The sequence below is a fragment of the Lynx rufus genome, unplaced genomic scaffold (genome assembly GCF_022079265.1).
Source record: "Lynx rufus isolate CCGP_SWC_20201006 ecotype Redwood Valley unplaced genomic scaffold, mLynRuf1.p SCAF_24, whole genome shotgun sequence".
Lineage (NCBI taxonomy): Eukaryota > Metazoa > Chordata > Mammalia > Carnivora > Felidae > Lynx > Lynx rufus.
Window position 1 is genome coordinate 3,661,445 of NW_025814839.1, and position 27,182 is coordinate 3,688,626.

A 27,182-nucleotide genomic window follows, 5' to 3' on the forward strand; every position below is an offset into this window, starting at 1 on the left:
AATTAGTATAATGGAAGAACCTAGATTCTTAGAATCAGACTTAGGAGGAAATACCGGCTCTGTTACTTACTGGCTGCTGACTTTAGATAAGCAATAGCAACTCTCTATGCCTCAGTTTTCTCGTCTGTAAAATGGTGACAGTGTGAGGTGATGACAGGTGGAAGTGAGATTGTGCACGTAAACCGATAAGCTGGTCTGTGCCGTCCACAGATATTAGCGGGTATTGTTACAGCCGTGAAGCTGAAAGGAGGCAATGTTGATGGCAGTGCTGGGCACAGAGCTCTCTGTGGCAGTACCAGCCCCGGTCTCATGGGCCAGGTGCTGAGGATGGAGGCGGCTCCCTGTGCCCCTCAGGGGACACCCCCCGACACACACACACACACACACACATACTGAGTGAAGTCCCTGAACCCATTCACCTGGAAGGCTTGGTAGCAGAATCCTCTTCAGAGGCCCAGCTCCTGCCGCTCACAGCTCCTGTAATGAGGCCTGATCACCAGCTCAGCCCAGAGAGGAGGGACAGGACGGGAGCTTGACCAGCTGCTGCCCACATGGCTGCCATGAAGGGGCAGTTAGGTAGTTGTTTCTCTCTCCCCCTCCATGTCTGTCCCTCTCTCTCCCACTGTAATATGCCCTCTGCTACTCTCCCTGTAATATGTCCCTACTCTCTCCCACTGTAATATGCCCTCTTTCTCTCCCTCTCTTTCTCAGTCTCTGTTCCCTCTCAGTGAAAGGCTCTTCCCCCAGATAGCCATTTGTTTGGATTCTCCACCCTCTTTAAGTCTTTCCCAAAAAGTCATCTTTTCCATGTGGCTTCCCCTGGCCGTTCTGTGCAAAATTGCCATTCATCCCAACCCTCGCCCTTCTTCACCCCCTTCCCTGCTTTTTTTTTCCTCTCTCTCCATCTCCACACTTAAAAGCACTTTAGTGACTCCCATTGCTCTTGAGGGTAGAGATCTGGGTAGGGATTGGGGTGCCTTGCCCCCCCCCCCAGCAACCCTTAGAGAAGGCTATCCTCCAGGTCGATGGTGCCCAGAGTTGGCTCTATACAAGACCAGCTGGGTGGGTCATCTGAGCATCAGTCAGCAAGTCTCCTACACAGCGTCTGTCCACACTGAACTCTAGCTGGAATTGTCTTCCATAGCCCCCTCTTCAAGTGACAGGCTTGGCCTGCTCTTCTCCACTGGGCTCAGCTGCAAACATACATCCTGGAGGTAGGGAGCACAGTAGTTAGAGTGGTAAGACCTTGTGCAGGTCACGCCCCTCGCTGAGCCTTCTTTGACTGCAACTATAAAATAGAGGGAGTCACACCCACCTAACGGGTGTTTGTGGGCCCTGCCTCCTGGAAGCCTTCCTGCTGGCTAGCACCACAGGCCTGGCTCAGGGCTTTGGCCACATGCTCCCCTGGTGCCCCAGCTTCTGACCACAATGCCGTTGATCCTTGTGTCTGTTCAAAGCGGGCAGAGGGCTGTAACTCAGTGCTGGAGCCCGGCTGCCTAATTTTCAAATCCCAGTACTGGCGCTCACTTGCTGTGTGCTCTTGGTCAAGTAAGTTGACCTCTCTTTCTTTAGCTCCCTTGTGTATGAAACAGGGAGAATAATAACACCTTACAGAGTTGTGAGGATGAAATGAGCTAACATGGAAAGCACCTGGAACAGTGTCTGGCACCAAAGTAGGCTTTCGGTATGTGTTTGGTGGAATGAGTGAGTGTTGTCAGGATTCGACGGGGTAACTCACGGCTCCTCAGGGGCTGCCAGATGGCGATGGTCTAATTCTATTATTCCTTACTGTTATTTAGCTGGAATGTATCTAATGAGAGAAACTTCTACTCCTCTGCTGTTTGGTCACCCCAGGGTGCAGTTTGCACTTTAGTAAAGGCAAGATGCAAGCTTGATTCTTTCCTTTTATTTACCAGATTTCACAGCAATGAGTTGGTTTCCCAGCATCCTCCAGAGTGACCAGTAAAGGTTTTTATTTTATAGTATGAACTCAGATTTAAACCTCTTTGATAGATTCAGTCCATTGCAATTACTTTCCTTCTTTATGCTCAAATCATCCTACCTCTTACCCATGAGAGCATCCTAGTCCCAGTGGTCTTGACAGTGGCCTGCCATTAGGGAATCACAGCCCATTTGCACAGAATCCTGTGAGGCAGGTGGGCAGGACAGGCATTGACAATGTGGAGCTAGGCATGCTCAGGTCTGGGTTCAGCCTCTGATTCTGCCCATTTCTGGCACTACAGCGAGCCTTTCTAAGCCTCAATTTATGCCTCTATGAAATGGACTTAACAACAGTGAATGGCATCATGTATGTTAAGCCTTCACCACAGGGCTTTGCACACAGTAAGTGACCAGTATATAAGATGACCTGTGGGAAAGCCTTGCACAGCGCCTTCCTGCCAGTTTGCAGGAAAGAAATGTTCCTTTCTGCATTTTTGATGGAAGGTTTCTAGGGGTCTCTAGACCCTCTTCACCCTCAAAGTTGGGGCAGGATTTCTCAAAGGACATAGTAAAAGATCTTACCTATGTCACACTTTCTAATGAAACTTGCGAATGAGAGAAAGAAAAAATTATTTATAGAAGTTATTGTCCTGCCCTCTAATATAGCTTATCACTTCCAGGGCTGAGCCCTCAGGGGAGGGCTGAGGCCCCTGAAAAGCCATTTCTAGCCTTTTTTGTGGGGCCCCTGTGACCCCTGGGACCTTAGTGAAATCCCCCTCCCCCCGCTTCCCTGGCCCTTTCTCAGGTTGGCTAAGGACGCCAGGATCCACAGAGCCAGTCACCCCACAACCTAAAAGCCATCAATCAGATATTTTCACTGAGTCACTCTGTTTTTAAACTTGGCCTTTCTGTCTCATTTTCTTATGTCCCTCAAGGACATATTTTCAAAACTTTAACAGTAGGCCAACCAAACTGTGCCACAGCCATTAAAATCAATGACAACTGCATGACAGGAGGTGCCTGGGAATGCTTTGTAAATATGTCTTTTAGCACTTGAGCCCGCCTCTTGCCTTGTTCCTTTGGCAGGTATTTATTGAGCACCTGCTGCATGCACCTTTTTGAAGGGATGTTCTACCTCAGTAAATAGATTACTAACTCAAAGTATCCATAACATCAGAAACAAAGAGCAGATGAGAAATGATGAAGAAGGAAGAGGATTATGGAGCATAGGGGTTGAAGCAGTGGGAGGGAGGGCCAGCTCTGTGCCTTCTGCCCGAGGAGGAAAGCATTGCATGTGCCAGGTGTCATTACAGCCAGGACACAACACTGAATCAGACAGACATGGTCCCTGCCATCAACGTTGTGCAGGGGAGATGGCAAGAAGCAAACAGAGGCATATCAGGAGCACTGTGAAGGAAGCCACCAGGGGCCAAAAGAGAATAAGAACAGAGTCTCATTTAGTCCTGACAGTCAGGGAAGGCCTGAAGAAGCGGTTGTAGGAAAATTTAGGGGAAGAGAAGTCCATGCAAGGGGGAATAGCAGGTGCAAAGGCACTGAGGTAGTCAAATGTTTGGCCAGCGAAAGAGTGGCTAGATCATAGAGAGCAGGAGGCATGAGGACAGAGAGGTGGCAGGGCCTGACCACACTGTGCTCGCTGGCCCTGGGTAGAATCTGGGACATCAGCATCAGAATCAGTGGGAAATCATGGCAGAATTTTCAGCCTCGGAGTGATGGGATCTTATTCATGTTTGTGAAAACACTCTTGGGTGCTGTGGTAGAACTGATTGTTGGGAGGGAGAGGCAACAGGAAGTCCCTGACTGGCCACTGCACCAGTCTAGGCGAGCAATGATTAGGACGTGGTGGCAGCGGAGATGGCAAGAGTGGGCAGATTCCAGAATATTTTGGACAGCAAGAAAAGAGCTGGTCCTCTCTCCCCTCAGCTCTCTCCCTCTTCCTACCTCATCCTCCCAGAACACTCATTCAGAGAAGTGCACAAATCATAAGTATACAGCTGGACAAATTGCCACGACTGAACACACCCGTGGAACCAGCACTGAGATCAAGAAACAGAATATTCTCAGCCACGCAAAAGTGTCCTTTGTACCCCTTCCTATCACTACCCCCCAGATATAACCACTCTCTTGACTTCTAACCACACAAATTCATTGTGCCTGTTTTCATACCTTATATAAATGGAATCATACAGTGTGTGATCTTCTACATCTGGCTTCTTTTGCTTTACATTTGTAAGATTTATCAATATTGTTGTTTGTCTTTGTAGTTCATTGATGCTCGTGGCTGTAGTATTCCACTGGGTAAATATATATTTCAAATTTATTTATACATTCTATTGTTAATAGACATTTGGATTGTTTCCAGTTGGGGCTATTATGAATAGTGCTTCTATGAATGTTCCAGACCAGCACTTCTCAAACTTTAATGTACTCATGAATCAACTAGTGATCTTGTAGAGCTACAGACCCCAATGTAGTAGGCCTGGAGTGGCTCCTGAGTTTTTTGCATTTGACACAAGTTCTCATTAAAGCCGTGCTGCTGGCCCATGACCATACTTTGAAAAGCAAGGCTTTATTTTGCTGAACATATTTCTCTGAGGTATGTATACCCAGGAGTGGAATTGCTGGGCCACAGGGCGGCATGTTTAGCTTTAGTAAACACTGCCAGGTAGTTTTTCACTTGACACGTGCACCGTGTAGGCCAGTTCCAGTTGCCCCACATTCTCGGTATACTTGGTATTGTCTGCCTTTCATTTTAGCCATTCAGTTGTGTGTGTAGAGGTATCTTGTTGTGGCTTAAATTTGCATTTCCCTGATGACTACTGAGGCTGAGCATCTTCTCATGTGCTCATTACAGTTAGAATCTCCTCTTCTGGGGGAAGTGCTGGTTCAAGTGTCTTGACCATTTTTCTGTTAAGTCATCCCTCTTTTTCTTAATGAAGTTTTAGGAGTTTTTGATTCTGGACACAGTCCTTTATTAGGTAAAGTGCACATTCCTCCTCCTGCTCTGTGGCCTTTCCTTTGCAGTCTTATTTCACTCGTTCTTTGTAATTCAACAATTATCACTCAGGACTTGTAGGGAATGGAGACAGATTCCCACTCTGTCCAACAAAACCAAGTTAGAGTCTGTTACCTGAAGGATCATCCTTTCATCTTCTTGCTCATTCACACACTCACACTCCTGTCACTGACCTTCCAAAGGGAGGGCCTTTCCCCGCATTCATGGTAGACATTCTTCTGCCTGCCCCCACCCTCTGAAGCTGCTCAAATCGGGATGTGAACTCAGCCCTGCTATTCCTTTGACCTCTGATGTTTTTTGGCCACTAGATTAGTTCTTTTTTTTTTTTTTTTTTTTTTTTTTTGACCATCCAGGGAATTGCTTGGCATTGTCAGCCAGTCATCTGACCCTTTGTGTCTTCAGAAAGAAGCACCTCTGAAGGTGGTGGATCCCAGCCCCACATCCTGGAGGAGTCCAGGCAAAAGAGGGGCAGGTAGGCTGTGTGTGTCCATGTGCATGTGCTCGTGAGCCTGACTTAACTCTCCATCTGCTTAAGAGACTTCAGCCTTGCACTTGCTGTGCCCCTGCAGCCTAGTGCGCGGCTTTTAGTCTGGTGTGTGCATTGGACCCAGCACCCTCCGGGGTCTCTCCCCACACTACTACTCAGGTCCGCATGCTCACCCCGCCACCTCCTCTAGCTGACCACTCACTGCCTTCACTCCCTGCCCCTGCAGCGCTGTGAGGGAGAGTCCTGGTGTCACAGATTCACGAGGAACCATGCTTCTAGGAATCAAGGGCCTTGTTTCTCCCGCCCCATAGCAGCACTCTACAACAAACAGCGAGGAGCCAGGCCTGCAGCCGCCGAAGCCAGCCTGTGCAGGTTTAAACAGCGCCAGCCTTGGGCAAATGCGGGGCAAGTGCTGACTTGCCAAGGCTGTAGTTTCCCCAACTCTACAGCAGGGATAACAGTGGTATTTAGCTAGTGGGGCTGTTGGGAAGGCTACATGATGTAATAAATGGGAGAAGCTAAGAAGGTGTCCAGTCCACAGTGGACTTAGGTAGCCATCTGCTGTTCTTGATTGTTGTTATCGTTACTGTGTTGTTAGGATCCTCAGGCACACTTGGTGCCATCATCTCTCTTCTCACCTGCTGAGATCTGCCATGCCTTTCCTCACCGCTGGGCCTTTGGACTTGCTGTTCCTTCTGCTTGGAGTGTGCTTCCCCTGTTCTCCACCTGGGGACCCCCACTCTTGATTCACTCCCCAGGGCCAGCACTATCGCCTTCCTTTGGGAGACCCCCATGACTTCCTAGCACTGGTACAGGTCCTGAGACAACAAAAGTCTGAAAACTATTGTGTTAAATGAAAAAATGAATGAGTGAGTGAAGACAAGAATGAGTGAATGAATCAATGAGTGGGTGAATGAATGAATGCAGTGTGTGCTAAGGAGTTTGAGACCTGGCCTGTCTTTAAGGGATGGTGATTAGGGAACAGCATCCTGGTGGTCCTGTGGAGAATGGGTTGAGGGAAGAGGGAGAGGATGCAGATGTCTGGGGGGGGGGGGGGTCATGGGATTACCCAGGCTGTTCATCATGGCCTCCAAACATGCTTTGACTCGGCATAGGCATCCCTGGCACGGCCAACAACTGACTCTTCCAAAGGTGTTTTCTACAGTGGAACAATTTGAAATAATTAGAACTTTACAGAATGTCTTTAAACACGCTAGTAATGGGTATAAGAAAACACTTGTGAAGTATAATCAGTTATTAGCAGCTGATCAATTATCCTCATGGATAGCTGGGTGGGGGGAAAGGAGAAGCAATAATAAGCCCCTTGATTAACTAATTTGAATATCTTTGGAGAACAAATTCTGAAATTTCTTTCTATTTTCTCCCTGCCATTGTAATGGCCGCACATCTGCTAGAAAAAAGCGGGATGCAAATGGTAATGAGCGTTTTGCTGTGAACCCGCTCCTTGGCTCCTTGTTTGGGATCCTGGAAGGAAGGAACTGGAGGTGTGGGGATGGTGAGCAGGCTGGGCCTGGGAACCTAATGCTGGCTGGAGGGCAGAGTTCGTGGTCAGCCCTACCTTGTGGCTTAGCTTGTGTCTCCCACCCCCATAGAATGTTGAGATGGGAGGGAAGCTGATTCCCACGAGCAGGTGGCACAAACTGGGGACACTCATCTGAAAAGCCACATAGATCCTCCTAAAGACCTGCTAGGGTCAGCTGGGCCTGGGGCAGTCCCAGGACAGAGTGGACAGTGAAATAAACCTACATTCTGGATGCTGCTCTCAGCCTTGGGCTCCTCCCCAACTTCTTTGGGCTTATACACGGTGGGGTTGATGAATCTGGCCAGTATTAAAGACCCCCTCATCTCCAGGGGTCTCTCATTTCAGGACAGCATGGACATGTCACACCAATGGTCACATAGCTTGCAATCACTTTGTGGTTAAAGCAAGGCTCTAGAGCCAGACTCCTGGCTTGAAGTCAGCCCTGGCACCTCAGTTGTGTGACCTTGGGCAAATGACTTAACCTTTCTGTGCCTCCATGTGCTCCTCTCTAAAAGATAAATAACAGTGCCTGTCTCACAGGGTTGTTTCAGCACAGGGCCATGAACATCATAAACGCACTGTAAATGTAAGTCATCGTTGTTATTATTCTCTCCATCCCATGTAATTAACAGGCTAGACCCGAGTTTGCAAACTGGCAGGCCAAGGTCCAAATTCCCCAGTAAATCTGTTTTGTTTGGCACAGACTGCATTGTTAAATTTTTTTCTGAATTTGTTGCCAACAGTTAAAAATCGGGGGATTTTCAAATTAAAAATCTGGATTCGGGCTCTTTTGTAGAATCAGACTCTCTCACCCTCCTGGGCCCACAATCCCATGTGACACCAGCCAGAGCTGAATATTGCTGCCCATTTTCACATGCCCCCCCCCCACCCCTTCATTCCTTAATACTATCTGAGTTCTGCTGGGAACTAGTCAGCACATTTGAATGAATGAGCATTCAAATGAGAGTCTGACTTAATAGGGCAAGACCCTCAGCACCTAGGTGGTCTTGCCTGAGAGAGAGCAGAAAACCAACCTTGGTTGTGTTTGCCCTTTGAGATCCCCACCTTCCCGTGTCCTCCCAACTCTTGAAGAAAGTCCTTTTCTCTGCCTTCTCCCCCTCCCCCACCTACTCCTGCTCCCAACCCTTTCACTTGGGATGTTCTGGACACCCTTACACAGAGGTGTTGAAATGCTCACCTTGAGCAGCCAGACTGAAGCCCAGGACACCAGACAAAACCACATACCATCCCATGGCCAGCATCTGTAGCCACTGTTCCACGTTCCTCTCATTCAGACAAGATCTTTTTTATATTTAGTTTGAAGCTGTTCCAAAAAAGCCTCTGAAATCACCTTTAAAATTCCTCCCTCCTCCTCCTGCCCAACAACTTTTTTTTTTTCCCCTCTCCTGACTGTTCCATCGCTTAAAAATGGCTTAACCAATTTGGGCTATTTTTAGAAAAATGCCTGGCATGTTGGCTGACAACCTGTATTCTAAGTTTCAACCTGATACAGAAAAGACAGAGTTTATAAACCCCAAGGGGGGAGGGGGGAAGAAATGCACAAAACATTGCTTTAGAATAGAAATCATCTGAAACTGACCCCATGGGTCCCGGCCGGCAAGGTGTCAGGTGACACAAGGGAGGGAAACCAGCCACCTGCTCAAGATTTCAAGGGCACAGAATGGAATTTGTTCTTCCGAGCTTCCACAAGCATTGCTGGGAAAACTGGATGCTGCATACTGTGGATTTTAAGAGGCAAGACAGACACGAGTTTGAACCCTGGTTCTGCCATACTCTGTCCTTGGGCCAGCGTAGTACCTTCTATGAGCTCTCAGTTTTGCTCTCTGTGGTATGGGGATCCTAGTAACCACATCTGGTAAAATGCTGACCATGGGGCCTGACACCCAGTGACTTGTCCATAAATGTCTGTTAGTGTCGTGATGGTCCAGTACTAAAATGAAGAGAGCTCCAAAAAGAAAGCTCCCATGAGCTTTATGATTATAAATGGTAGCTTTCCCTACTTCTTGATTTCTTTTGAGTTCTTAAAGACCGCTGTATTGAGGTATAGTTCATATAAAATAAAATATAAAATAAAATTCAGCTATTGTACATGTACATTTCAGTGGTTTCTAGTATTTATAGAGTTGTGCAGCCATCACCACAATCCAATTTTAGAACGTTTCCATTGCCCCCAAAAAGGTCTTTTGTGCCCTTATCGTTACTTCCTGATTCCACTCCTAGCCCCAGGACACCATGAATCTATTTTCTGTGTCTATAGATTTGCCTTTTCTGGCCTTTTCATATAAATAGGATCATACAGTATGTGGTCTTGGGGTCAGCTTTTTTCACTTAATATTGTTTCCAGTGTTCATCCATGTTATAACAGGTATGAGTACTCTGTTCTTTTTTATTGCTAAATAATATTGTGTTGTATAGATAGACCACACTTTGTTTACCATTCATCATCAGTTGAGGGACAGTTGTGTTGTTTCCACTTTTTGGCTATCGTGAATAGTGCTGCTCTGAATTCGCATGTGCTTGTCTTTGCGTGAACATGTATTTTTAATTCTCTTTGGTAGGGGAGTGAAATTACTGGGTCATACGACAAATTTATGTTTAACTCTTCAAGAGACTGCAAATTGTCTTCCAAATGCATTCCCGCCAGCAGTATTTGGGCATTCCAGTTACTCCACATCCTTACCAGCATTTGTGTCTTCTTGAGATTTGAGTATGTATTTTTGGTCCCTGGTTTCACTCAGATTTTGACCTGGGAATTCTGGGAGCTGCTGGAGCTTGAAGAGATGAATGGCAGGTGGGGGTTGGGGGTGGGGGAATGGGATGCATGGGACAAAACTGCACAGCTTAGATGTTACAAAGCAGCACTTGTCCAATAGAACTTTCTATGATAATATAAATGATGTATATGTGAACTGTCCAATATGGTAGCCACTAGCACTTGTGTTTATTAAGCACTTGAAATATGGCTTGTTGAACTGAGGAATTGAATTTGTAATTGTATTTCATCCAAATTACTTTAGATATACCGAATTTACATAATCACAGGAAGCAAGTGACTACCATGTTAGCACAGTTCTGGAAGTTCAAGATCATTGCTCAGTATACTTTAGGTCCTTGATGAATCTTTCTGAGAAATGGCAGCGTTCAGCTCTGTTAATCACAGATAGCTGAGATATGCATGGGGCTTGGGGGTTACATATCTGCATGTGTCCTGGAATATCATGTCTAGATAGTGCACAGTACCTCAGGATAGAGAGGAAAGTGCCAGAAGTTGCTCTGGGGATTTAGGTCAAGTATACTGTGGGATCAGGAAAAGAGTATGGATGGTCTCTGGAGCCAAAAGGACCCAGGTTCAAATCCCAGCCCTGTCACTTGAACCAAGTCTGTGACCTGGGACAGGTGACCTATCCTCTCTGAGCTTCAGTTCCCTCATCTGAAGAATGGAGTATTGACATCACTTTTGAAGAACTGTTGTAATGCTCAAAGAAGAATGAATATAAATCCCCTAGCACAGTGTATGCAACTGAGTACATGCAGAAAAATATCAGCTTCTGTTATTGTTATCTTTATTCTTATTACTCAGCCTGGTCCCCAGGTCTATGTAAATACTATGTAAGTCCTGACTCTACCTCCTCTTCCATGAAAGCTAAGATGCTAGATTGTCAGTACCACACAGGCAGTGAGTGATCTTGTACCTGGCACAGAGTAGGTGCTCAAGTACATGTTTGATGAATGAATGAATGAATGAATGGATGGATGGATGGATGGATGGATGACATTGGCTTTAAGTGAGCAGAATGTAAACAACATGAAGGTTCCTTGTGTTGAGGAGAAAAAAATTTTACTCTACCCTTTAAGGTTCTTCTGGCTGGTGTAAGAATCAAATTGACAGCCAGATTAACAGGAGAAAAACAAGCAAAAGTTTAATAACATGTATACTTCCTGTATACATGGGGAACACCCCGGAATACTGAGTAATTCCCTGAATATCCAAAGCCATCACCTTAAATATCTTCAGCTAAAAACAAAGATGTTGGGGGTGGGGGGGTGGGAGAGGTAGTGGTGAGGAATCAATTATGAGAGGGGAGGTGACCAGGAAAAGCTCAGTAAAGGAAAATGAGCCTGTTATGCATTGCAGATTTATGTTCCTGCCTTCTCCACTGATAAGTTTCTAGAGCTCGAGAGTCATCCCCCTCTTCCTGGTACTGAAACAGAGACACCCTTAAAACTAGAGATTTCCCTTATAAGTGTAAATATCTCTTACAAAAGGGTAACTTGTACTCGGTTTTCAGACCTTCTCTTGTGTCTTCAGTTTCTTAAAAATAATCAGCCTAAAATAATCAGTATGCCAAAGAGGCATATCGTGGGGTGGCAAAATTTGCTTCTTTGCATCTAAAAGAACACTCCCCTTCAGAAAGTGTGGCTTAGGGGCACCTGGGTGGCTCAGTCAGTTAAGCATCCAACTTTGGCTCAGGTCATGATCTCATGGTTCATGAGTTCGAGCCCCCCGTTGGGCTCTGTGCTGACAGCCTGGAGCCTGCTTTGGATTCTGTGTCTCCCTCTCTCTCCACCCTCCCCTACTTATGCAGTCTGTCTCCCAAAAATAAATAAACATTAAAAAAAATTAAAAAAAAAAAAGAAAGTGTGGCTTGACAACAATACCAGGTTCAGTGTCAGCAGTGGCCTGTTTTGCATGAGGACAGAGATGGCTTTCCCATCCTTGGACAAGCACGTCATCTCAGCAGTAATGCACCTGCACTATAGGCCACTCTAGAATCACCCAAGGTAGGTGTGGAATGGGTGAGCTCTGGCCAGTCAGCCAGACCAGACCCATCTCCTGCCACCAGCCCGGCAGGTTTGTCTGGGGGAACCCGCTAGTTCCATCTCATTAATCCTGAATTTTCTCCCACCCTTGCTTTTCCTTGCCTTTTCCTCCTAATTCTTATCACTCTTTCTTTCCTGCCTCTAGGTCCCAAAGTAAGTTATTTCCATTCTTATGGAATTGTTATTTTTGTTTTCTGTGAAACATTTTGTAGTTATCAAAGCCTTTTCATATGTGTTATATTCATCTGAAGCACAAGGAAACTCAGGTAAACACTCATTCAAGAAATATCCAGGGACATCTGGCTGGCTCAGTTGGTGGATCATGCGTGGGACTCTTGGTCTCAGGGTTGTGGGTTCAAGCCCCACATTGGGTGTAGAAATTACTTAAAATCTTGAAAGAAAGAAAGAAAGAAAGAAAGAAAGAAAGAAAGAAAGAAAGAAAAAGGAAGGAAGGAAGGAAGGAAGGAAGGAAGGAAGGAAGGAAGGAAGGAAGAAAGAAAGAAAGAAAGAAAGAAAGAAAGAAAGAGGAAGGAAGGAAGGAAGGAAGGAAGGAAGGAAGGAAGGAAGAAAGAAAGAAAGAAAGAAAGAAAGAAAGAAAGAAAGAAAGAAAGAAAGAAGAAAGAAAGAAAGAAAGAAAAATGTCCATTAAGCTTTGCTCTAGGTGCTGGGAATACTAAGAACAAAACCAAGTTCCTGCCCTCCTAGAGCTTTTAGTCTTGGAGACGAGGCTGATAATAAAATGTACAAATAAGCTTATCTTTGCAAAAGATGATGTATGCTATGTGGAAGAAGAGCAAGGAGGGGGTGGATCTACTTTAAAATTTGGGGGAGTAGGTGCGGGGAGGATCCCACTGAGAAGATGCAGGAGTGGGGGGATGGGAATGGATTACAGATAAAGGGAACAGGCTCTTGTAAATGCCTGTGGTGGGGTAAAGTCTAGTGCACTGGAAAACTCAAAATGCCTAGAGTTGGGGAGAGATGTCCCCCCCACATAAGGCCTTAAGCATTGGCTGGACTCTATAGGCCCCAGTGAGGAGTCTGTATTCTAATCTAAGTCCATGGCAGATAAGTTATGGAAGAGTTTCAAGCCAGGGAGAGAGAAGAACTGATTCACATTTTGAACAGCTCACTCCAGCTGCTGCTTGGAAATGGGACTGTAGCAGGTAAGGGTGGGAGCAGGGAGAGAAGGAAGGAGGCCCCAGAAATAGTCTAGGCGAGGGATGGTGGCAGCTTGGACGAAGGCGGCAGCGGGGGTGGTTATTATTTCTGGGCAGTTAGAGATATTTAAGATATTTGGCTGGGATTCATTTAGTATTTTTATTATCCTCATGCTACAGGTGGGGAAACTGAGGCACAGATCGATGCAGTAACTTGCCTGGGTCAGAGCTAGCAAGTACAGCACGCAAGATCTGAACCCAGGGCTGCATGGCTGCTGCAAGGCCAGGGCTCCACACTGCTCCTTGGTACTCTTACTTCTAGGTGGCTCAGCTTGATGTCCATCCCCCATCTGTCCAGATCAAATGATGCTCACAAAGCATCGTCCCCATTTTACAGATCAGGAAGTTGAGGCTCAGTCATTAGGATTGTCCAGCTAGAGAGTAGCAGAATTAGGATTCAAACCCAGACCACATTCCTAACTAGGTCTTCATCTTGGCCCAGTGCTGGGAAAATGTGTGTCCTGGGTCCTGGGCTCCTCTAGGCTCTGGAAAACAAAAGTAGACAAGATAAGCAAGGAGGAGGAGGGAAAGGGGTCCACAGTCTCTAGTCTAGGACAGGCCCGTCTGTCATTCTCTAGTTTCCTCTTAGTAAATACAGTAAAAATCCGCTTCTGTACAGACTCTGTGTCTTTTGGTAGAGGGAAATTCTGTTCTGCCTCAAAGTACAGAGATAAAGTCTCCTCTGATGTGGAGAGGGAACATTTGGAGAGAAAGGTCTTATCAGTGTTGTTTTTGAAAATGGCTTTTGTGGTTTGGGGACAGAGCAGGATACCCTGTCTTGCACTGAGGGTCTGAGTTTCATCTTGGAACTTTCCCCATCAGGTCAGTGCCTGCCTCATGCAGGTGTCTCTCTATCACTTTACTTATGGTGCCAAGGAGGCAGCCGGGGGTCCCTGGTGCAGTTTCAGGTAATTAAAGTCAGCTTGGTGGGAATTTCACATTAATGTTAATAATAAACATTTTAATGAAATACAGGGATGTAAAAAGAGATGTTGATTTCAAAAAGTTGTTTTTCCTCTTCCTCTCCCTCCCCTCTTTCTTCCCTTTTATACTTTCCATTCTGGAAGTGGAAGAATTGTATATTAGTACCCTACACAGTTTGGTGTTGAAATAAGACCTGAACCCTGAACAGAAAGCAGCCAATTAGATTGTTTATTGAGGTGTTGGCAGTCTTGGACAGGGGATTTAGTTGAGGGGTCATCTGAATAGTAGGAGGCTTGCGGGGACACTCAGGTGATTCTGCTTACGCAGGCCCCCTTCAATCAGGACCTCCTTCCTGGAGGTGGCATCTCAAGTAAATAAATATCTTTCAATCCTAAAAAGAACAGCCACACTATATGGAATGCAGCCAAAGGATGGCTGGCCTTCAGAGATGTCCCTGGGAGTCAGGTACACCAGCAGAATGGGGGGGGGGGGGCAGGGTGCATTTACTTTGAACTCTGGCTCCCTCTTCCTCCTACCACGCCTACAAAATATTTTTCTTTGAAAATGTTTCCATCTTCACATTTACAAACTAGACTCCACTGGGCATTTATTAACACTAATTCCTCCCATTTGTTTAGGAAGAAATTGTATCTATAAATTTCTTCAGGTCCTCCCAGCAAGCCCTGGAGATATCTTGCCTTTATTTAACCAATGAAACAGTGGGGCAGCAGGAGGTCTGACACTTGCCAAAGTCAACAGCAAGTTAGGGGATGAGCCAGTGTAGGGCCCAAGGATTCCTGGTGTGAATTACCCTAACCATGCCCAGCTGCCCCCATTTGAGCACTCTCTCCCTCTATCTTGCTTTCAGCCCCCCAGTTGCTGAGTAGCATCAATTCCTTTCCAATAAGTCCTGAAAATCCGTCACCTCTCTCTCCTATCCATTGTCCCACTCATCCTTGCCTACCTGGCAGGTGGCGGAAGTTGGTGTATCTGCTCTCCCAGCCCCCAGTCTCTTTCTCCTGCCAGTGTGGCTTTCCAGACTTGCTCGAAGCAAGTGCCCTCCTCTGCTTCAACAGTTTTCTCTTGTTCCTAATTGCTTTTTCCTTTAATATCATGGCTTTCCGACCCCAGTTCCCATTAGTCCGTAATATGCTTCCAGGTGGTCCCCATCACAGTCTGGGTTTTCCATGCCCCACACCTTTGCCCATGGGTCTTCCTCCTCAGGTGCCTTCCCCCAGATGCCAGCACCCAGGATCTGTTAGCTGCAGCTTTCTCCAACGCACTTCCCTTAGGATACCTGTGCTTTTGTGTGCCTGTTGTCTTCCACCACTGAGCTGCGTGAGACTCCTAGAACCCCACCTAGCGTACAACAGGCCCTCAATAAAGGCTTCCTTCTCCACCTGGATTAAATACACCTGTCATGGGGTGCTTGGGTGGCTCAGTCGGTTAAGTGTCCGACTTCGGCTCAGGTCATGATCTCATGGTTCGTGGGTTCCAGCCCCGCATCAGGCTCTTTGCTGAACGCTTGCTCAGAGCCTGGAGCCCACTTCAGATTCTGTGTTTCCTTTTCTGTCTCTGCCTCTCCTCCGCTGGTACGCTCTTTCACTCTGTCTCTCAAAAATAAATAAATTTAAAAAAAAAGAAAAATTAAATACACCTATCATCATCTTAGCACTGTACATCAGTGAATTTTTCCAGAGCTTTCTTTTTTTTTTTAATGTTTGTTTATTTTGAGAGCACACACAAGTTGGGGAAGGGCAGAGAGACCGGGAGAGAGAGAAGCCCAAGCAGGCTCTACACTGTCAGCACAGAGCCTGACCCAGGGCTTGATCTCATGGTTCATGAGATCATGACCCAAGTCGAAGCCAAGAGTCAGATGCTTAGCAGACTGAACCCCTTTCCAGAGCTTTCTAAGGTTCCCATAGACCTTTCTACACCCAGTACACCCCCACTTCAAAAGAGAGGCTGCTCAGAAAAATGAATTTGAGAATGATTTTGAAAATGGCACAGACTTTAGAGGAGGTACCATGGTTTGGAAAGAGAGTTTCAGGTTCGAGACCCAGCTTTGCTTTTACCTGACAGTGATGAGAGACATCATTCTTTGAGACTTGTTTTCCCCATCTGCAGGAGACAAGCTGAACCAAGACATGAAAAATGACACCACATAGTAAGCACTTAGTTCCTGTGGTGTGATGAGTCATCACCACTATGGCCAGTAGCAAGTGCCTGGCACATAGTAGGTGCTCCATAAACACTTGACTAAATGAATGAATGAATGAATGATTACTTGATGTGATTCCCCCTTTTTAAGAGAGGAGGGTGGAGTACAAAGATCAGCTGTCTGGCCACCTCACCCAACCGGACCAGCTGTGTTACGCCTAAGAAAGGGGCCCTAGGAGTCCCTGACTCTTGACCTGATACCCGCCAGAGTGACGACTACTTTATTTTCCTGGTGCTGTGAGGTTTTACATTCTGAGAACTCCGGAATATAAAGCAGCAATCAAGGGCAGAAGGAAGTGATCGGATGTGGCTCCCGGTTCGTGGCAAGATAATCAGGTATTTGATTGGCATCCTCTCTTAAGGACAGCCACCTCCAGGTCCTGCCTGCTACAAGAGCTGGCTTCTTTTCCTGCCTGATGTTTAGGAGTGGGGGTGGAGCCCTGAAGGTGGGGCAGGGCACTGAGTAGGGGACAACTATAGCGGGGAGGGTGTTTGGGCCCAGAGTTGGCCAGCCCATCTTCCATTTGTTCATTTATGTGTACATTCATTTATTCAACAAATATTGAGCACCTACAATGAGCCGAGCATTGAGGATCCATCTGTGACCCAAACAGACAAAGTTGTGTCCTTCTGGAGCTGACATCGGAGGGGGGTGGGCATTGGAAACAGGCAATAAACAAATAGAGAAGTAAGTACATAAATGTGTCGATAACAAGTGGCATGGAAAAAAATAAGCAGAGAGAGGGACAGGTGAAGTAAGAAGAAGATGCTTGCTATTTTGAATAGTATAATGAGACAGGTGAGAAGGTGATATAAGAACCTAGACCAGAGGAGGCAAAGGAAAGAACCATGTGGGATTCTGAAAAAAATGGCATTGGGGGCAGAAGGAACAGCCAGTGCAAAGACCCTGTGGCAGGAATGTGTTTGATGTGTTGAAGAGCCAGCAAGGACCCCACGTGGCTGGAGTAGAGTGAGCAAAGCAGAAATAGAAGGAAGTGAGACTGAGATGAATCACATGGAGCCATGATGTTATGGTGAGCACTTTGGTCTTGGCTCCGAATTGGTGGGAGCAATGGAAAAGTTTTGAGCAGAGGAGGGCCAGGATATTACTTAGATTTAACAGCATTCCTGTGGCTGCTGGATGGGGAAGGGACTGAGGATGACAGTATGGAGCCCAGTGAGAAGGCTTCTTTGGTCACCCAGGCAGGCAATGATAATGTCCAGGTCCAGGGTGACAGCAGTAGAGAAGATGAGAAATGGTTAGATCAAGCTGACAGGATTTGCTGATGAGAGCAACATTCCCACTCCAGCCCTGGGCCTCATCCCGATACCAGGGCATGGAAAGTTGCCACTCCCTTGGCGCCTTAGGGCTGGCATTGGCTCCAGCCCAAACAACACCCTAGGCCGCTGAGCACCCAACCCTTCCAGGCACTTCTTGCAGCCTAGACCCCCTGCCAACCACAAGCCTTTCATACTGCCTGCCCCACCAAGAAGGAGTGAATGCCGTGACTCCATTTAACAGTGGTAAACCTAGATGCACAGAGGCCAAGGGTCTGCCCAAGCTCACAGAGCCAGTAGGCTAGAATGTCCGAACTTGAACCCACTCTGCCTGCCAAATGTCACTTGTTGGCCTGACTCCAGCTAAAAGCAAATTGCCACCTGGATTTTCTGGAAGCCAGAGCTGTGAGCACTGCTAGGAGGGCCTGATGGACTGCAGTCATAATTGTCTGTGCTCCCTATGTGACCCATCACTCCATGCGGGCAGGATCTGGGTCTGGCTTGTCCTAGGCAATGTTGTAGGTGTTTAAATAATAGTTGAGTGAATGAGTACAAAGGGATGGATGGATGGATGGATGGATGGATGGATGGATGGACGGACGAACAGATGGATGGAGAGACTGATTAAGCCCAGCCAGACTTCTGGTCTTCAGGCCACTTGAGTCCTTATTGACGACAGACAGGTCAGAGAAAGTTTGCCCTCTCAGTATCTGGAGGAAAGAATCCAGAAAGACATAAGTTCAAGTCCCCATGACGCCACTTCCCAGCCATGTGACCTTGGATGAGAGGCTTTGTCTCTCTGCAGGTACTATGTGTAAAATGGCACCTTGCATCATAGACCATTCATTTGCTCTCCCAACAGATGTTTCTAGAGGATCCACTGTGTGCCAAGCACCATTGGGAGAATTAAATGAAATTTTGTGTGCCAATTAGCATTGACCTCGTATATGTATAGTAAGCCGTCTGTTGGGCAGTTATTATATTATTGTTATCACTGCACTGGGAATTACTAAGAAGTGTTGGCAGCCTCACCCACACACCCAGGCCTCGAGGTTTGGCCACATTCTCCTTAATGGGCTCTTTGACCTGAATATGAACTGTCTATCACCCCCAGCCCAGCTGATGGAATGCAGTAAAGCTAGCTTGGCTGGGAACTGTTTCTCTTAGGCACCACCCCTTGCCCCAGCCTCGGATAATTGGCCCGATACATCTTGGCATCTGAAATTTACATACGGTGCAGGGAGTGATGGATGGCTCTGGTAACCGGGCTGTCTCTCAGCTGCGGCTCAGTTATCCATCTCGGCGGGCTGCAGAGCCATCCGTCTTGTCTCCTTGTTCGTGGCAGGCCGGCATGTACCCTCCATCCCAGGTCATCCCGCAGCGCCTCCCGGAGCTGGCCTCTGAGGCCCCTCTGAAGGCAGCACTCCCACCATACCCCCACAGCATCCCCTGAAACCTTTGTGTTCAACCTGAGACTCTGATGGCCAAGCTCTAAATAACTCCATGGACCAGAGATGCAGAATGAGACATTTGGCGTGCACAAAGAGGGTCCCGCCTTGCTTCTGCCACAGAGGACTTCTCATACTTATATCTGCTAACAGTCATTCATTCACAAATGTTTACTGAGTGCCTACTATGCACCTGGCACTAGGCTAGAACCCCTGGCTATGGCTGTGAACAACACAGGCACAGTCCCCACCCTAAGGGACTGACATTCCATTGGAGGGTGTGAATGCTGAAGATCCTAGACATTCTGCCAAGCACTTTACCCACTTGCAATCTGGTTCTCAAAGGATCTTTATAATAACCCTATGGGCACAAATTTTTGTCCCCATTTTACAGACACAGAAACTAAGTTTGAGTCATTTGTCCAAGGCCACACTGCTAGTGAAGTGTCAAAGCCAGATTTGGATGTAGGTCTGTGGTCTCTAAACTATGTCATTGTTTCCCAGATAGACCAGGCTCTTTCAGAGCTTCTGACATAGCATTGTTTCATTCACTCATTCATTTGACCAACAACATTTCTAGAGTACTTACTATGTATCAGGAACTGTTCATGGAGTTTTCATTATCACAAATAAAATAAGTGAAATACAGTGTGTTTGATAGTGATACATTTTAAGGAGAATAAAACTAAAGACAGGAATAGGGAGACCAGTTAGGAGATTATTGCAACAATCCCATTCCCTCTGCCTGGGATGCTTAGCTTCTGTCTGACACACTCATCCTTCTGGACCCAGGTCAAATGCTCCCATCTTGGTGACCTGTCCCCCAAGTTATAGGAAGTCACCTTGTCTCTGTGTTCCCATTGTACTTTATTCATACTTCTTATATTTTACTTAGGCACACAGTGTTGGAATTGACCTGTCTTCTCCACTGCACTGTGAACTCTTCAAGGACAGGGACTCTGTTGGTTGGTTACTGTATACCAGTACCTGGCACTGTACCTGCCACAGAATTGTGGCTAAGTAATTTGTTGGCTGAATAATTGTATGGAAGTGGATGGATGATTAATTAGATGGATTTTGGATGGATAAGTGGATAAATGGATAGGTGATTGGATGGATGTGGGATAAAGGGTTTCCATCTTAGGTAACACCTACTGGGTACTGGCAGCCCCTGCCCAAGTTGAGAACCATTAGAAGAGTTAGATAAAACTCTACCTCTCCCTTACCCCATTAGTTTCCATACCCCCTCAGGCAATACAGGATATATAAGGGTTTCACTCATCTAAGCCTACATTGGAGGTAATGTCTCAACATGATGGTCTTTGTTCCCTTTTACCAGAATTATTTATGTCCTAGCTTGTTTACTTTGGTTTCTGAGCTCTTGTAGGATGCAGGCCATATCTGATTCATTGCTGCCCTCCCCTTATCCAATGCCTAGCACACTGGAGATCATGGATGGATGACGGACAGGGGAGTGGATGGATGAGGGTCCAACGTCTCTAATTGGATCTCCCTACAGTAAAGAGAAAGCAGAGTTCCATGTGTGTTTTGAGGGTAGTTGGTGACTGTGTTACAAGTCATAACCACTGCTCATCCTGGTTTTCCAGGCCTGGCCTAGAATCTCAACCATCACTTCAGCCATATATCCTTATAAGAGATAATGTACATAAAGTACTTCATACGCTCCATAAATATTAAAATAAATATACTAATAGGAACTCATAAATGTTAGCTATGAGCTCTTGTTTTCTATAAGGACCTTCTGTGTAAGATTTCATTTTAAGACAGGTTCTAGGGCTTTAAAAAATAAAATCTGATAATGTTTTATCATATATTTTCTGACAGGGAAAATACCAGAAAAGATTAGCAGAGGCACAGTGGAGATGCCTGGACTTGGAAGGGAAGGTCCATGAAACCCTCCTGGAAGGGGGGACATTTAAGCTGAGACAAATTGATGAGTAAGATCAGCACAAAGAATGAGATCATCTGAGCAGAGGGAATGAAGTCTGTGGGGCCGTAGAATTGGGAAACCCTGGTGCATTTGGATTCCTGCAAGGAATTCAGTCTGGCTGGGAAGGAAAGGAGAGCAGAAGATGGGAGGGGCTGACAGGGACCCAGTGACACCTGAGGTCCTCACTTCCTTAATCCCTGATCCCCAACAATAACTGCATTCTTTTTAGAAGGTCTCTTTTCGGAGTTGGTTTTGGGGGGGCATGTCTGAGTGTGGGGTTGTCTTTGGAGCTGAGAAGAGTGTGCACATATGATGAGGGAACTGACATGCATATACACATGTGATCTCTTATGTGTTTCCCCTGTGAGAACATAGCATCTAGTCGGGAGCTGTGTATGTAGTTGACACTTTAGGATCAGGTGTTAAATTTCAAAACCAAGTATTCTCGTAAGATTCCCCTTCCCTCTTTCATGAAGAACATGGGTTAACTGAGAATGTTCAACCTGCCTCCCTGTAGATAACCACAGTTTTCCTTCCCTACCCCAGACCCACCACCCTTCTCCCTGAGGAAATGCAACCTCTTATGCAGCTGTGTGACTTGGGCAGGTAGTCTAAGCTATGTTTCAGTTTCCTCGTCTTTAAAATGGCAGAATCGGGGGCATGTGGATGGCTCAGTTGGTTAAGCATCTGACTCTTGATTTGGGCTCAGGTCATGATCTCATGGTTCGCGAGTTCAAGCCCCATGTCGGGCTCTGCACTGACAGCGCAGAGCCTGCTTGAGATTCTCCCTCTCCCTCTCTCTCTGCCCCTCCCCTTCCTGCTTTCTATCTCTCTCTCAAAATAAATAAAGTTAAAAAAAATTTAAATGGCAGAGTCAGATTCAATTGATTTTTGCTAAAGTGTGGTACATACACTTACTGATGGACATGAGATGATTGTAAGCAATAAGTAGACCTGACTTTAGAAGGATCAACTCATGTCAGGAGGAACAGTTATTCCTTCTCAGTGCTGTTCCATCCCTTCTCCTTCTAACTAGAAGAAAGTCAGCCTGGTGCTACACTCCTTTTAACACCTCTCTAATATTTGGTGGTCTCCTTTTATAACAAAGAAAAATAGCAATGCTTTGTTTTCATTGTAGTTTATTTCAGTGGCTACCATCTGTTTATGACCTAGGATTCTCTAGTGATAAAAAATTTTCCTTTTCAAATGCACTTATTCAGGTTAAAAAGAAGGAGAGGAAGTCATCATGAAGGTCAAGAACAGGCAAATTTTATCTGTGATGCTAGGATCAGAATAATGGCCACCTTTAGGCTGTACTCAAAAAGAGGAGGTACCAGGGATCCTTCAAAGGTGCTAGGAACATGAACATTCTATATCTTGATCTGGGCAGTGGTTGCAAGGTGTAAAAATTCAGTCTTAAAATTGAACTTAAAGCTATACATACCTCAATCAAAAAGAAAGAGTCAATTTGAAGATAAATATTAAATAAATAGTGATTCATGTGGAATATCAATATGGCAAATACATGCCAGAAGGGTATGTATGATTGAAGTTTGGACAGTGATGGACTGGACAACCTTAAAGTTTCCTTCTGGTTCATACATTCTGAGACTCTGAGTGCTTTGGAGGTCTAACTCTCACGTTTGTCCAGCATACTGGAGTGCAGACCCTCTCAGAGCTAGGGGCACTCGCCAGGCAATGGACACAGTGGGCTGGTGGTTTCCATCTTCCCCAGAAGAGCCCTTCCTCCCCAACCCAGCTTCTTCCTGCTGTGCCTCGTCCTGGGTGCAGCTCAATCCCCACTTCCTTTTTCTCTGCACATTGGCCCAAGCCTCAGCTGCATCCATCATCTGCTTCAAGCTCATTAAAATTATTTCTTTTTAGTTGCAAATGGGCTGTTTATGATGATCATTATTTGAATGGTCTGCGCCGGGCTCCGGGCTGTCTGTCTGCTGCTGATGGCAGGTTAATCAGATGAGTCTCCTCCCGGCCTGGGCCTGGTCCAAAGTCTGGGGCTGTGTTAATCATGGCTCCCCTAGGGCTGGGGGCTGAGGGCCAGCGGGGGGAGAGGAACCGAGTTCTGCTTGATCATCAAAGGAGAGGCCCTGCTAGCTGTGTATGTGTGCAGTGGCTCAGACACTCGTTTCTAAAATTCACCTTTAGACCAATGCTGGCTTATGTTTACGGGAGTTTTTCCCGTCCCTTCAAAATAAATATAGTGCTGTGAGCCTTTTTATTTTAGGTGTATTTATTTTAAAAGACTCTTGTTGATTCTGTTGTTGGCCCTCTTGCTTTGTTAATGTTCAAATATCCCATCTTTTAGGGTGAGAGGAGGTTGTTTTTAATGTTTTTCTTTGATGCAGTAAAACTTGGCCATACTCTGTTGGTCCTTTATTTATTTATTTATTTTTGGTGAGATTTTTATTGACCTGTGAAATCCAGAACTCTTAGAATCACTGATCTAGCAGGATGTTTTCTGAGCTCTCAGTTTATCTAAAAAAGCAGAATAGTATCAGCCAGTATGTCTTGAACACTTGATACTGTGCTTGATGGACAACTATAGCATCTAAAACAAGCTCCCTGAATATCCCCCAGCCAGTGGGGAAGTGGAGCAGAAGCCCTATGAAGAGCCAGGCATTACAATTTTGCCTTTATTATCCACCAAGGGGATAATCCACACCTGAACTATTAGAATTGACTGTAATTTATTTCTTAGTCCCTGCTTGAATCACCTAGTAGACACATTAATGTGCTTGTTACATGAGATAATGTATGTAAGGAGCTTAGCATGGTGCCTGACATATGTAAGCACCCAATGAATGGTAATTATGATTATTATTTACTATTATTATTGTTATTGATGGTGTTGTTGTTAGTGAGCTTACCTAGGAAACGTGGTGAGAATTCAGGGTTGAACGATGAGCATGGAAGCAGGCAAAGTTGAGAAGAACATGGATATTGTTTGTTCTTCTAGGGCTCAACAGGACACCATGAGCTGGGCTTGCAGTAGGGCTGGGCCTGGGGGTTTGCCGATGTTCCTTGGCCTGGTCTTGCCTCTGCTGTGTCTGCAGTAAAGAGATTTACACCCACCAGCAGCCTAGGAGGTTGTGGTGAAGGGCCCCAGTGCAGCCACACAGCATAATTATCTGGTAGAACACGTCAAGTCATTGGACTTATCCTGCTGTGAAATTTCTTCTCAGAGCCTGGATTTCATGTTTTAACTGAGGAGTCCAAGTCCAGCACCAACCAGGTATATTGGTTGCTGTGGTGTGGTGTGGGGAGGGGCAGTGTCCCAGAGATTAGAACATAGTGTCAGATACATGATAATCCAAAATCACGTGATGTCAACACAAGTCACAGCTCTGCTTGTCCTACAGCAATGTAAAAATCCCATATTTGTCTTCAAGACAGATGAGAAAACCTAAAGAAAACTGAGAGCATTCTGTCCACCTGGCTGCACCACTTGGTTGGATTTTATCTACATTTTATCAGTCCTTTTCCTACAAACACAGACTTCTCTCTGGTCACTCAATATTTTGATTGTGTTTGATTGTGTTTTCTTTATTGGAAACTATGATTATTTTAAAATAATGATAAATCAGAAGTCTCCCTTTTTTCTTCTGTCACTTTGGTAGACTGTCAGAAACTGTTTCTGTTTCTGTCTCTCCTAATGATACCTTCTTTCTCACCTGACTCAAAATTCCATGAAGTGTTTGTACTGGAAGCTCCAGTGCCTTTAAGTTGATGTACCTAGTGCTGTGGCATTGGATTGACTTCAGCACCTTGGAGAGCACCGCATTTCCGATTCCTTTGCCCCTCTATTTTAATCTCTGCTTTTATGCCTTGACCTTCTCTCTTCTAGTCCCATGGTTTTCCAACGAGGTTAGACATTTCTCCAGAAATAGAAATTCCCTTGCCAATTTCTCCCTAAGGCACCATAGGCAGAGACAGTTATGCTGGGCTTAGGGTAGGCTCTCCAGCCTCCAATGGGTATGAGGTTTATGGTGCTATGGTGAACTGCTATAGAGCAGATTTACCGACTCAGACATGATATAAGACAATTACCATGCATTTCGTCTCTTACAGGGAAAAGGATTTGCAGCGGGTTAATAGTACTTTTATTTCATTATCTAATGGTAAAAGTGTTTCATTGTGTGTGCAAGATGAATGCATATTAGCGATGACAAATGGGGTCTTTCAACACGGTGCCGGGCCTCATCATACATATGTTAGATTAAAGAGTTCACCCTAGAAATACACTCTTGCATCTGCGTGTGTGTTTTTAATAAATCTGATTGCAGAAATTTATTGCATCACCGGATTTAGGAAATTATGGGGCTTGATTGCTGCAAATATAATCGGGTGATATATACAGAAATGCTCCTCGAGTTATGGTCCAGAAAAAAAGCCCATCTCGGGATGGTGCAAGAAAGCAGCAGACCACATAAACAGCATTTCTTGAATTATGCAAATGAAATCCATGACAACTCATGGTGAATTGTACTCCCCTTGTGAAACTGCCACCGTTAAAGTGAAGAAAGTGGAGAGAGGGTGATCAAATATACATGTACGACCAGCAGATATTGTCTGTGATGTGTGTAAGCTGGGGTGGCCCCTCCTTCCATCCCTCACTCTCTTTTTTTTTCCTGAATGGTACATCCTGTAAAAACCTGGTCTGGCTCCTTCATTGCACATAAGCAGCCAAGGCACCTTCCAATCCATTTCTTCTGAATCCAGGAGTCTTCAGTGAAATATTTCTTATACTTGAAGTGAACCTTAAATGATTTACTGCAGGATACACAAAAGGTCAGCTTGCTTCTTATTGGCACCTTCATTTTTCCAAAATCTACTGAAATTAAAAAGCCATCTATATCTTAAAAGGCGTATTTATGAACCCTTAAGTGTAAGTAAGTCATAGTTGGAACAGTTCCCACCTCTGATATATGAAAGCTGTCGACAGCACTTTCTTACACTATAATATGCCCATACAATATGCCGCACTTTACTATTTTGACACGGTTTGGAGATGTTTTCTACAGTTACTGACAAGCTTATGCCATCACTCCTTTGGAAATTTAAGAGGTGGGGCAGGGGGGTTGGGGAGAGGTATAAAAAAAATAGCTCCACCCAACTTTATGGGAGATTATTGATCTTCCGATGAGCAAAAAAAAGCTGTCCTGGATTTTTTTCAGTTACATCCCCAGTTTTGTAAATTATTCATTTGTGCCAGGAGTCAATATCCTGTCTTTTCTCAGCTTTGTAAATTAAGAAAACTTGTTCAGAATGCTGTTTTGTATGATGATTAAAAAGGAAGAGGAGGGGGAAAAATCTTTTTCTTTTCTCTCTCTCTGTCTCTCTGTCTCTCTGTCTGTCTCTCTCTCTCTCTCTCTTTTTTTTTTTTTTTATTGTTTCAGAAGGAGCTTAATTCCGTCGCTTCCGAGCTGTCTGCACGGCAGGAGGAGAGTGAACATTCTCATAAACATTTAATTGAACTCCGCCGGGAATTTAAGAAAAATGTACCTGAGGTACAGTATATTTGCCGTTATAGAATTAACTCAGTAGGAATGCAGAGTTTTCCCTGTTCAAACTATATTTTGGAAACTGTAGACATAAGTGACTAACAAGAAAAGAAGCTAATTAGCCACGAAGAAAAAATTACAGCCCCCAACCTTTGGGTGTTTCTTGCTCTAGTGGTGCTCAGCGGTGCTGTCTAAAGTGAGGGCACGTTGCTTCTCCATTGAAGTTACTCTTTCTGAGGTTCTCTAAAACATCCATTCCCCCCCCCCACCCACATTCATATCTAGTCAAACACCTGGCCTTGACAGCAAAGACAGTGTCTCTAGGGTTCTTGATTTTATTTTACTTTTCCATTGGTGTCTGGGAGAGGACAGCTATAGGATTCCCTACCCTCTCTGGGCCTTCCCTCAGTCTCCTCTGAAACTGCCTCCCACTGACATAAACAGGCCTCATTCTTCCCCTTCACCTCTTGCCTTGTAGCTCCACCCATCTGCTCTGCCTTTCCCAGCTGACTTGAAGTGGTCCAGATAATGACAAGTCCCCTCCCCCCACCCCCCATACCATAAGGCCCCCCCAAGGGAAGAGACTAGAATGGACTTGTTTTTGTTCTTTACAGGGGTGAATGTGTTAATTCTTTTACTTTCTCTATCAGGCCCCCTGTTGCTGCTCACATTTAAAAAAAAAAAAGATGGAATAAACACGATAGGAAAAATAAAGCCTTCTGATTGCATATAATGTCATCAAGGATGTGACACATCAGAGCCACTATGGGAAACAGAG

At 45.5% G+C, this 27,182-nt stretch overlaps 1 protein-coding gene across 1 annotated transcript in view; it reads left to right on the forward strand.

Moving 5' to 3' along the window:
- Positions 1-27,182, forward strand: part of CUX2 (cut like homeobox 2) — a 263,190-nt gene that overhangs the window by 132,723 nt on the left and 103,285 nt on the right. The window contains 1 exon segment of the mRNA XM_047088255.1: positions 26,300-26,410. Coding sequence (XP_046944211.1) covers positions 26,300-26,410 — 111 coding nt within the window.